Source organism: Acanthisitta chloris, unplaced genomic scaffold (assembly GCF_000695815.1).
Source record: "Acanthisitta chloris isolate BGI_N310 unplaced genomic scaffold, ASM69581v1 scaffold13139, whole genome shotgun sequence".
NCBI lineage: Eukaryota > Metazoa > Chordata > Aves > Passeriformes > Acanthisittidae > Acanthisitta > Acanthisitta chloris.
In genome coordinates, this window is record NW_008691284.1 from 6,649 (window position 1) to 19,320 (window position 12,672).

The 12,672-nt window shown below is 36.2% G+C and overlaps 1 protein-coding gene across 1 annotated transcript in view; it reads right to left on the reverse strand.

The window, feature by feature from the left end:
- The window catches only part of FMN2 (formin 2), a gene marked incomplete at its 3' end in the record, with an annotated part of 50,551 nt that overhangs the window by 1,994 nt on the left and 35,885 nt on the right, over window positions 1-12,672 (reverse strand). Inside the window, exon 5 of the mRNA XM_009082180.1 lies at window positions 203-755. Within this exon, the coding sequence (XP_009080428.1) occupies window positions 203-755 (553 nt within the window). The remainder of the gene's footprint in view (window positions 1-202; window positions 756-12,672) is intronic.

Sequence of the window (12,672 nt, forward strand, 5' to 3'; positions counted from 1 at the left end):
TCAGCAGAAGAAGGGAGTCCTGAGCCAGGCAGGGGTGGTGGGGGTGGTACTCCTGCCATGGACAAGGAAGTGACAAAGGAAGGGCCATATGCTCCAGGCAGGGAGGCAGCCTGTTCGGTTGCTGGCAGTGATGGGGGAATGCTACATGTGGGCTCTGGGGGCAAAGAAGGGGGATGTTCACTACAAGTCACGTCCGCAGTACTTAGTGGCCGATGGGAAGCTGGCATTTCAGCCTCTCCTGCGAATCCAAGAGGCACATCAACTTTAGGTCCCGGAAGAGGTGACTGCAGTGTACTCTGTACTGATTGGCTTGCATCCAGTGGCACTGAGATTAGCTTCGGTGACAGAATTAAGGAGATTTCAGAACAAAACGTGGGCTGTAGTTCTAGAGCTGGCAATTTCTGAGTTGGCCCTTCATTTTTGCCCCCTTCTATGTGTGGTGGGGGGGGTGGCTGTGGCAGTGCACTGGCTGAAGGCATTGTGTGTGTTAAATAATCCTCCGTTGGTGATGTTTGTACAGATCTCGCTTGTGACACAGTCCTGGGTGTGGTCTCCTCTTCATTTGTTTGGAGAGTCACACTGCTGAGTTCCCTGCAGACTGTGTGCTCATGTTCCTGCTCCCTCCCAGCAATCTGTACCTCTGCAGCAGGAAACTGTTTCTCTAGTTCTGCAATTTTTGTCCTCAGATCCTCAATAGTTTGCTCAAGTTGTTGGATGACACTGGCACGCTCTTCAGACTTCACCTCAAAAGCATCCTTTTAAAGAAAATAGATAATAAGCACACACACACACAAAAATAACGTTCATCACTTCATAAAAAACATAATCAAATTAGATCAAGAATACTGGTATTCCAGAGGTTCAAAAAAAGCTAGTTATGACAAGCCTTTGAAAACTCAGGTATCATTTTGGCTAGCTATATTTTAAGTGGAAGAATACAGTTTAGAAAAATTACTTGCTTCAGTATGACACTACCTTCATCAGTACAAGCACATTTTAGACTGCAATTATATTTGTCAAAACCAAATATCCGTCCCTTCCTACACATACCCTGACCAAGAAAACAACCAACCACTGAGCACAAGTACTCCAATCATTTGCATACACATGGATATGGAGACATGGTGGTGGGAGGGCTCTGCATTACTTTAATTCTGCTGAATATTAAAATATATCTGAAAAAATGTCTTAAAATACATCAAATGTTTCTCCAAAGGGATGCACTTTGCATAACAGACTCAACAAAGTATTGAGTGCTGGGTTTCAACTTACCCCTGAATGATACAGCACAGTTCAGGAATGCAGAACACAATTGTCCACTTTTGGAAAAGAGCTAATCTCAAAGAGTACTTATGCTTTTCTCTGGACAGCATGATTGGGAAGGAAAAGAAGGAAGGCAAGACTAAGAACTTTCTTCCCACTCCAAATTTATTACTCCTCTGCCAAGTGACAGACTGTGAGTGAGTAACATTAGAAAGTCTTCCTGCCTGGAATAGTTATTCTGTGTTTGAAATTTTTCACATTTTATAACTCTTTCTCTGAAACATCTGATCCTGCCTGCTATAGACTGAGTAGAGGAACCATTATCTTTAAAAGGCACACTAATTCCTACATTTTAAAATAAGTACCAGTAACAAACTGCACTAAATTTAATGGGTATCTGCTTTTATCAAAAGGTACCAATAGAAACAACCTAGTCCAAAAATAGACATTTGTGATTATTTAGGAAAGTTGAACAGGATATAGAATTGTTTTTTAAACATAAAATTTTGGTTTCTTATTTATCTCAGAGTTTCTCAGCTGTCCTAAAGCAATCACAGAAGTAAGCCAGCAACATCTATATTTAAACCACGTATTGCTTGATTTTGAAGCACCTTTATCAAAACTTGCAATCTCCTACATTGTTTGACCTTTCTGGAACAGCAGTTGGATCTGATAGTTATGAGTTACAACTAGGTCTTCCTACCAAATTTTGAAATGTAAGAGAAAGAAACACTAAAAAAAAAAAAAGAAATCATGAAGAAATTAACACGGCAGGTATATTAACAGTATAACTGGAAGAAAAACAAGGCTGAAAAAGACATTACAAATTACTCATGGTGCTTCAGTCCATTAAGCTTTCCTCAACAACTCAATCCTTTGTAGCAACAACAGTTTTGTCAAAGAATTTCTTAATAGATGAGAAATGCAATATTCTATTATCCCTTTGTTTCATCTGCTCTTATCCCCCTACCAGTCACCTGCAAATACAATAAGGCCTATCAATTCTTCAAAAGGCAACATTATCAAAGGAAATGTGCTGCTAGGATTATTAAGGCCACACACCAGTTTTCTGCTGAGATCAAATTCAGTTTTCCCCAGACTGTAACTCCCCCCTAAGCTCCCATTTTACACTTCAAGAACACTCCACCAAGCGTTTTATGACAGATACAGCAAATTCATTTCTGCTATAAACAAGCTGAAGCCAACAGGATTAGACATGATATGCAACAGCTCTGAAGATATTTGCCTTAATGATGGCTGATCTCCAAACAGTTCACTGTTTTAAAAACTCAGTAAACTCAGGAGATGGGATTCAGCTTTGAAAAAGAAAAAGAGGTAATTCTTAAATACTGAAATTCTGCCTTAACTACAGGAAAAACCTAGAATGTACAGTTCTACAAGATGATTTACCCTGCAGATCATGAGATTTCTTTCAAGAGATGAAGTATATTTTATAGTTTAAAGAAAATGGACAATCAAGTGATTTGAATAAGCAATTCAGACAAGAAATGAAAGTGTATTGATGAATTAAAGGGACTGTTTTACCCCATGCCCTAAGAAACAATTTTTCTGCCGACCTCAAGACAAGGTATTTCAAACAACCTGGTGATTTCCTATTGTGTTGTACCTAATGATCACCAACATATCCAGGTTTTCACAAAAACAGCACATTATGAGCAAAAAAGGCTTTGATATGAATGCAGGGATATTTATCCAGAGGAAGTTACGTATTTATATTCATTTAGTTTAAAAACCAAAGAAACCAAAAGCAAAAAAATATGAAGCCCCAATATCAATGTGTTTCAGCAATTATTTTAAATAGAAATATTTTTCATTTTGACTTTTAAGATGCCCTCAGAGTACTTTTATTAGATTTCTGCCTTTCCCTTAGTTTAGTTTTCTTCTAGATCAGAAAGGGTTGTATCAAACAAATGTAAGTCACAGAACATTTCCATTATCCTAAACAAGAAAGGAAATTAAAAAAAATATATATCCAATCAGAAATGAAAATTATACCGTTTTCTGTATAATTTTCTTATAAGTTTTCTTGGAAGAATAAGCAAGGGAACGCTTATTTTTTCATATATGTAAAAGATGATCAAAAGCTGTTGACAAGACTAGAAGGCTAAGATTTAAAAAACCACACCTAATGAAAAGAAGGTTAATTTTCAATCCAGAGGACAATTCCACAGTGGAAACCTAAGGAGTTTAAAAGAGATATGAGGAAACTCTTGCCTAGATTTCTTACCCAGGACCCAGGTACTGTGGAACAGTCTTCTTTCTGTAAAGAAAGAAAGAAAGGTGGAAGCTTAACCCTTGCTTTATCCAGGTGACTTGAGCGTGAAAGATGTGAGCAGGAAAAATTTTAGAGGGGTATGATTATAGAACAGTACCTAGCATTTCTCAAATAGGTTGTACATGTTCCATGTGCAATAAGTTGGTTGCTGAATCTGGGACTGATGTTCTCTCTGTGTTGCACTGATAGGCTCGTGTGTACACAGTATCCAACTGATCTGGGAATAGTGGCTTTACTGGCTAAAGGTTGTACACTTGGATCTGCACATGTGCTGAAAGCCCATACATTGCATCCAGTTCATTCCAATCTTGTCATATTTTCCACATGTGCACATCAGATGTCCAGCATAAAGCTGATCTATACAGACAGAACATGTCCAGCATCTTCAAACACATCAAAGATCAGATTGCAGCTACCTCCTATAGGGAGTCTGACAGCCTAGTTTCTCAGATAAGTGACTGAAACCTACAGACCCTTCTATAACTGAATTTTCAGGCAGAAAAAATGCACTTCTGTGAAAGCTAGCCCACACATATATGTGTCTGTATTATGTATTTATCTAGATCTAACAATCTCCTATTTCATTCTCTTATATACTTTCTGAAGAGCCATAATGCATCATTTTCTTTTGAAAATAAATATGACATTTCTTCATGGCAACTTTAGAATATTTGAAAAATAAAGACATATTACAGTTTGGTTTTAGAAGTTAATGCCATATACTACTACAAGCCAAAATGTTGCATCAGCAGTTTGATAATTTTCAGCAATTTATCACTTAGTGTCATGCAATTTTCTCCCTGGACGGAATTAATGCTTAGATGATAGGATAGCATTTGGTTGGGTTTTGGTTTTGTTTTGTTTTGAGGTGTTGGTTTTTTTTCCAAAAAACTTTATCTTTAGTTTGTCTACATCAGAATTCATGAACGAGAGTCTAAGCTGCTACTTACTTGTAAAAACACACAGGAAATAGAAGCATAGAGTTAAACAGAATTAAAATGGCAATATAAGACCCCTCAGGCCTTCCAGTAAGTGAACACCTGGTGGTACTAGCAGTGTCCAGTTACTTGGAAGGATGCTCTTTCCAACTGCTCTGTAATAAATGCCTCTTTTCTACGTGAAGTGAAACATTTTTGAACACACACGCTCACCGAATGGCACAAAGTAGAGCCACAGTAAGAATTTAATTCAGTCAGAGAAATGTGATCTCTATTCAGGTTTCTCTCTTTAAAGCTGTCTCATTTTCAAAGCTACTTCTTGCAACTGCAGATCAACCTTAAGAAAAGGAGACACAACATTTAACAGGCATTTTTAGTGCTACAGCAATCGTCAAATGAGAACTACTAATGGAGACTTGATTTGCATTCAAACGAAACAGCATCCATCTAAGGAATTCTCACATTTCACTTAATCCTCAAAGCCCACTGCCGCATTTTTGTTTTACAGCAGTAGAAGCTGAGTCAAAAATTGGCAAGCTTGCCAATAGCATCAGAGAGAACTGCTGAAGGAATAGAATTAGTACTGGATACTAGTTTCTACCTCGGACTACCTGACCAAATTTTTTTTGGGAAGCTTTTACCATAGAGAAGCTGCACATATGGGGACAAAGGATACACATTTTCACAGTAGTCCATGCTTCTTCCTACAACCACAAGGAAACATAATGCACAGATCCCCAGTATAGCACTGAACAAGCAAGCCCTGAAACAGAAACAGTGCAGTGTATTGCCCTGCCTGAAGTCATGAACTTTATTTGGTGGATGTGAGCTAATCTCCCAGTCAGCGACACACTGCAACAGATGGATTACACCAGCCTGCACTGTGCTGGCATTGGGACTATGTAGCTCTTCCTAAACTAAAGAGCTGGGACATGTCTAATCAACTAAGTGGATTTGTCATAACATATCATGGGTGACAAAAAACCCGAACCCACTACATGCAGAAATAAATAACTATTGAAATTCAAACAGTTCAAATAAACAAACACAGAATCAGCAGAGAAGACGGACCTTTGAAGAAAGATGCATGCATTACAAATGCCAACTTGTAAAGCTGGAGGTCAGAGGAAAACCAGCTTTGTTCAGATTAGTTTCTTGATGTTTTTGTTCCTGAACAGTTTGAATTCCTTATCCCTGAGCTAAGTGCATTTTCGAGGATAAGATCCCAGTTCTTTACAGTACTCATTTTAATAAATAATAAAAACCCCAAACCAACTTGAGAGACATCAAAGTTTGAAAGAGTTTTCTCTCTATAAGTTGTAAGACTTTTAACCGAGCTGAAATATAACCTTAGGTTATCACCAAGTTTTGCTATAACAGGAACCTCAAAAGAATTTTTGCAGACTACAAAGATAAAATAACATCTCACAGACCAGTGACCATCCTCAGAGATACACAGCAGTCAAGTGTAATTACTGTCATCTTACATATTACTTTTAGCCTGCACAAATAGCACTTTTCAGCCTGTCCAGCAAGTTTTAGACCTGCTTTATTTAAAAAAAAGCCCAAAACAAAACAATACAAACCCAAACCCTCCACACCAAAACCCCAAAAAACACCCCACCGAAAAGACCTTCTCAAGTCTTGAAGCTTTCTATCTTAGCATAGATGAAATTTCATTATTAGAGAGGCATGAAACAGCAGTAAACAAGACTTTAAAAAAGGCATATACCTCCACATAACTTCATTTAATCCAGAAACTGATTTAACTGTTCTATCACTCACCCAGTATAAAACAAGTACATAATGAGAATGGGCATAGAAAGAAAAAGCACCATCTCGACCTGTATTAATTTTAATATAAACTTATTTTGCCTATTTCTGCTTTCTTGCATATATTGTCCTGTGGGTTGCAAAGAGACTACTCAAGTATAATTAGCAGTGCAAATGAACAGATACCTAAAACCCAACCACCTATTGTCAGCAATCCAATAAGCAACAGGTACCTTAAGAGTCACAGATTTCCTTATATGCTGAGATAAAACCTGTCTGGATTTATTTTCTCTGCAATATTTAAACTGTTTATTGAAATGCCTATCACATGATGAATCACTTCCTTTCGTCTGTCTCTTGTGTTTGTTCTAAAGTATTTTACCTATGAATTTAAAATGTTTGGGTCGTTTTCCCATGTATCCAGGCCAGGGCAACCATCCATCTCATTCTGCTAAAACACAAAATAAAATTTGGCATACCTTGAACATTACTGCACTGACGTACTAGAGAAAGGTGCTGAACTTTTGCGCACGAGGCCTTTTCCTGATTTTCAATTCAATTTGAAATGAACCAGCAGCCTGGAAAGTAGTCATGGTGTAAACTAACTCATTCTATTGTTATTTTTATTCCTTATATACAAAAATGTGACTAACTTTTATGCTAGAAATAACAGTAAGGACTGTAGCACCCAAAATGAGAACATTAATAATCTAAATGTGAAGGACTTGGAACGCCTTTAATCTCCAGTAGTAGAGATCAAAAAAGCTAATGATTTTCCAGGTGAACTTTGCCACATTCTGATAAGCAACTGTCCAGAGTAAGATACTTCTACACAGTACTTGCCCTTTTTATCCAAAAGTTCAGCCAGGCCACAAAATGGGAGGTTCACATGTTGCTTTTGTTTCAGGATTCCAGCAGGGAATAAGGAGCAAAAAATAACCACAGTAAGAATAAATCTTTGTAGAAAGGGATAATTAGTCTTCTCTACCCTGAAATATGAGCCTACTACTCACAATGGAATAAATTTGGAGAAATGGAATCAGAGCCTTCACAAATGAAAATGCTAAAGGCAGGGGCCTGATAGTTAGTCAGCTTCTCTAACTCTTTGAAAGTGTGAAGGCTGTATTAAAAGTAAAGCTGCATCATTCTGGGCGAATGAGCATTAAATAAAGTCAATCACAATCAAGTAATCAAATAAGAGCTTTAGATTTTGAGAGGTTAAATAAAACCTTTTTGGTATCGTGGACATCAGAAAAATAGATTTTGTCTCTTTAGGAAAAATTGAATATTGAAAGCAAAGAGTAATTAAACATTCAGGAATATGCGAGTTAAAATTTATCACTAGTTTTGAGCTTATGCTCTATAAAATAAATACAAACTAAAATACATATTTTAAAAAGTAGAAAACTTTTCAATATGTATCAAAAAAAGTGATCTTACTGGGTTTACTTATACCATTTTAAAATGCAAAGGAAATAGCACATACTTCCAGGTGTTTCCTAATTTGAATTAGGAATAACTCGCAGAAAATAGATGTGCTTTTAGAGCACACATTTTTATCTCCTTTAGCTGTTATCAAAACAACACATCCAAAACATAGCAAGACTACCAGTGACTAGGCAAAGCAGGAAGTACATATTAGCTTTGCCACACACCCATCCTCAGAGATGAGCAAAGTCCTGGGAAGAAACACCAAACTCCTAAATTATCCTGGCTTGAAGGAGAGTGCTGGTGGGAAAGGGATTGCACATCACGACCTCCTAAAGTCTACTGAGCCCTGAACTGTGCTATGTTTTTTATGTATTTCAGAGGTAACATGCAATGCATCGAAGTGGAAAAACAGAATAAAAAGCCTTTGAAATTGAAATGAGCACAGAAGTAAACGTTCGTCTTGACATTCATATGAAGAACACAGATTACAACAGAACAAATTTTAGTCTCCCCACAGCCAGGAGGAAGAGTGCAAAAAATGTGCTATTGTCACTCCACTGAAAATTATACCAATGTATTGTTTCTTTTAAAGAAGCAAACACTGCCTCCAAGCAAAACAACAGAAGTCAATCCAAGTATTGTGAAGTCTGGATATAATACAAAATACTAACATTTGTTCTGAGAATTAACTGTTTTTGTTTTTCTACCACACAGGCTTGACATACTATACTCTTTTAAATATGTCGGTCTGGGATTTATATTCTATATGTATGTCAACTAATTACATCTGATTCACATTTTTTTTCTCTTTTTAACATCTCCCTCATCAGAACTAAATGGAAAATAGATTCTAGATTATGGTTGAAGAAACTAATTTCATATCCAACAGAAAATTGGCCTTGCTATTTAAATGATGGTAACTCAGCTGTAAAATGTTTTAATTATTGCTACAAAGACAGTCATCCAGAAGGCTTGTAGACCAAACCAAATGTTTTCTTTCACTGTTTAAAAAAAACCCCAAAGCAAACAAAACAACAGTGACAGAACAGAGCTTTCTAAGCATTTAATGTTTTAGGGGTCTTTTTATTTTTAGGACACAGTTTTATTATCTTTAAGAGATGCTCCAATTACTAAATCCTGGTCAGATTAAACAGAGCAAGTGTACATTTTTTTATTAACTAGCAGAAAGCCACCACTCTGGCTGAAAGAAACCCCAAACAACCCCAACATTCTCTCTGTAGGTTATCTGCAGGATTGCCCGGGGATGACTTACAAGTGCCTTGCAGTCCATTCAAAAATACTTAACTGCCATCTAGCGGCTCAGAAGGCCAACTTCTTTATGATGTCCCTCAGACTCTAATTAAATACGTCTTCCCTTATTTCTAATATTTCTAGTTGCATTCTTATCCTTTTTTTCATGGCCTAAGAAGCCATGACACTATCAGATTACAATATTTTAATTACAAAGTTCAGCTACTAGTCATGTAAGAAGCAGAACAGACTGGAACAGACAGTCCCGGTTTGAATTACAGTGAGGTCTCAGAGAATCTCGCTTCATATTTTAAAAAGTGTAGTTAATTAATCTGCTACTGTTTTAGGAAATGAAAAAGATCTATTCATGCTTGTTAGGCTTACTGAAAATAAACCAAAAATAAACCTGAAAATGGCAGTGCATTTAAACTGAAAATTAATTTCTGCCTTTAAGAATCAAAGATGTCCAATAATAAAACTGGAAATTTTACCATAAAACCTGCATTTCATATATTTCATGAACAAAAAAAGTCTTGATTTGCATTTAACTTGTCCTGGATTTAAGTTCCACAAAGGTTAGATTTCACTTTACTGCCTGAGCAAAATGCACTACAGCAATTCCTATGACCCCAGCAGTAAAGTCTTCTGCCAGGTTTCTATCACCCCTTATTTCACACAAACTTTGTTTACTTTCTGTGAAGTTCTGCTAAAGCATCATTTGCTCTCAAGGCTAACAGAAAAACACTATCTGTCTACATATGTTTCCTCATGTTCATTTGTTTAATTATGAGATGCTCCAATTCTAACATTACATATCAGATCTACAATTAGAACATAAATTCCTCTGCACCACATATTGCAAGTCTGGGTTTACTTTTTTGCAAGGTGAAAACCCTCCATATCTATACCTCTGATTTTTTTCAGCGTTTTGTTGTCTGAAATTTGGGTATGTTGGCATGATGTTGCAGAAAATTTACATTGATACAGGTCTCCTTAAAAGACGATATCCAGTTCTATTCACTATCATTCAGTTCATGTGGAAACTTCCAAAAACATTTGCTTCTTTCATAATCCTTTCTGTTCTCAATGAGACAACTGTATAGAGTAGATCCTTGTGAATACATCATATTTTTGTTAGTGGCTTGTTTGGTTTTGTTACCCAAATATGCAACCTTTTTTCCCTGCTGAAATTTAAGACTTTGGCAGTCAGATTTTTTTGTAGAAAAAGAATTGCTTTAGAATAACTGTTCATTGTTTCCCTAAGCCTCCTCTTCCCCCTTATAAACCTTCCAAATACCAAAGGGATGGAAGAAGAGTGACACTTGGATGGAAGAGAGTGACACTTGACCAGATTCCTTCTGAATAAATGTCTCAAGAAATAACATATAAAATGAAACAATGTGAAAAGAGCCATAGACACAAAACAGTTTGGGAGCTCATAAAGGAAGAGTCCTCAATTTTTTCTCAAATTCCTCTTGATCACAACTGCTCACTAGCCTTTAGAGTTAGCCTCTACTCTGATGAAAGTCATGTAATGCTAAAATAAAACAGATTTTTTAAATCTACCTTTTTTTATTTCACCATTTCAGACAAATCTTTTATCTACCTTCCTTATCTTACCTTCTCCTGCAAAGAATAATTTCTGAAATTTTGTTTAAGAGAGAGCTGTGAGCAGCATGTATGTTTCTGAGACAACTCTAGCTGTGACATTTATAATAATGAAAAGTAAATCTCAGTCCCACCAATGTTTTATATTTTCTAAATAGACTGATTACATAGTTATCTTAAAGGATTTCACAACCTTTTTTCTTCTATTACTAAGTGCCAAAATTGGAACATTTCAAATATCATTACATTAGTACCCTAAGGAGTTATAATTTGTAGTTAAAGACTAGAGTAAGAAGAAAAGTCCCTGCTGAAAGGCTGAGAGAGGAGTTATCACTAAAGTGTGGTAGTTAGGAATACTCCGAAGAGACACTCCAGAAGTCAGATTTTTATTGTTTTTAAAACAGAAAGTATATTCAACATGGCAAAACCTGTCCTGTAATTTAAGATTTTTAAGACTAGCATTGTTTCCCAATAGTATTGTTGGAAAGCACACCAATAGATCATGCAGCAGAAATCTGTTGTCAGAGCATGAGATCTGCCAAAATTTTGTCTAGTTATTAGTACCAGTGGAAGTACGTGGTGTTCCAAAAAGATATATAATGTTGGTTGCAAATTTATTTGTTTGTTTAAATGGGGTGAACCACCTTTTCTGATTGAAATATAGTTTAAATGCTCACTGTAAAGGATCTTATAACTAAACTGCTAGAAATCAGAACAGACTGGTAAAACCTCATCTCCTGAGACAGGATTACAGGGACCAGAGGCATCATCAATGGCATGAAGAAAAAGTCATTACATCTGGACACTGACATTTATATAAATGTAATGAGGGCTTTCTTTTTTAATTTGTATGGTGTTCAGAATAGACACGCATCACAAATGATCAAAAATAGATTTAAAATATTTTGATAATAAGGTGTATAAGACAACAAGGAATTTAGATGACTTCTAAACAATGTTAGGTTTCTGGTTCTATATATCCCACTACTAACCAAAGCCTAGTTTCCATGTACTCATTTTACAATTAAAGGATGCTTTTTTCCCTTCTTTTTGCTAAGAATCTGTTTTTACCTACACCACATAAACAAAATCAAACTAGTCTGAAAAGTGAGTTAAAATGTAAGGAAAAGTGCTAGGGTGGCACAACACACCAGGGTACAAAACAGAACGGAAATTGGCTCTTGAACAAAGTATAGCTGTCAAATCTAAAGATCAGGTTTGAAACTGGAGTTTCTAAATTAGGACATTCAATTTTCTCTTCTTCCTACTCTAAAGGGGTTAAGCCTAACAAAACTTTCTCTGTTCACACTGGGAAGACTGAACAGACATAGTTGCTCTTTGGCATTTCAAAACCAGGACTTGAAATGGCTGCCAATTTTTCTTATTTTTCCTCTGCTTAACAATTCCTGCACTATTAGCATGCATACCCCCAGGTCCTCATTTTTCTAGTTGCAATTTTTTATAAAATAGATATTTTTGGACTCAAAAAAGCAATGTTAAGAAATTTTAGTAAGTTATGCTGCACAGCTTTAAAATGATGTCTAACATTGTAAAGATAAGGAAAAGGAGAGGATAAAAAAGCCCCTTCCAGTGGCAAGAAAGTGTAGAATTCAGGCTCTCTGTTACTTGTGCTTTTAATTTAGAAATATTATGAATCTTTTACTTACCTGTTTATCATAAGTTAAATAATTTATCAGCATCATATTATATTTGTGTCTGTTTGTATGTCAACCATCTTCAATTAGTAGCATGTGGAAAATGTCTTTTCCCAGGGAAAGGAGAGGGAAGGAGTTTGTAAGTAGACCTGGTTGATCAATTTCAAGTTTTACACTAGGGTTTGTTCCTTTTTATGTATTGAAAGAAAAGGAGAAAAATCACCCTCTAGGCTAACTTCAGCCAATGCTTGCTTTTTTCAGAAAGAAAAACTATGGACAAGCTAGATGAATACCAAGAGCATAGAACTCCAATAGAAACACACCATAGTACTTCATCACTTAAAAAATGCTCAAATAACACCAAGAATGATCTGACTCCTGTAAAGGATTTACCTACAAACATGATGGCCAGTCTACTTTCTAGATGGTTTTATAGATTGATATAGTTAGACATCGA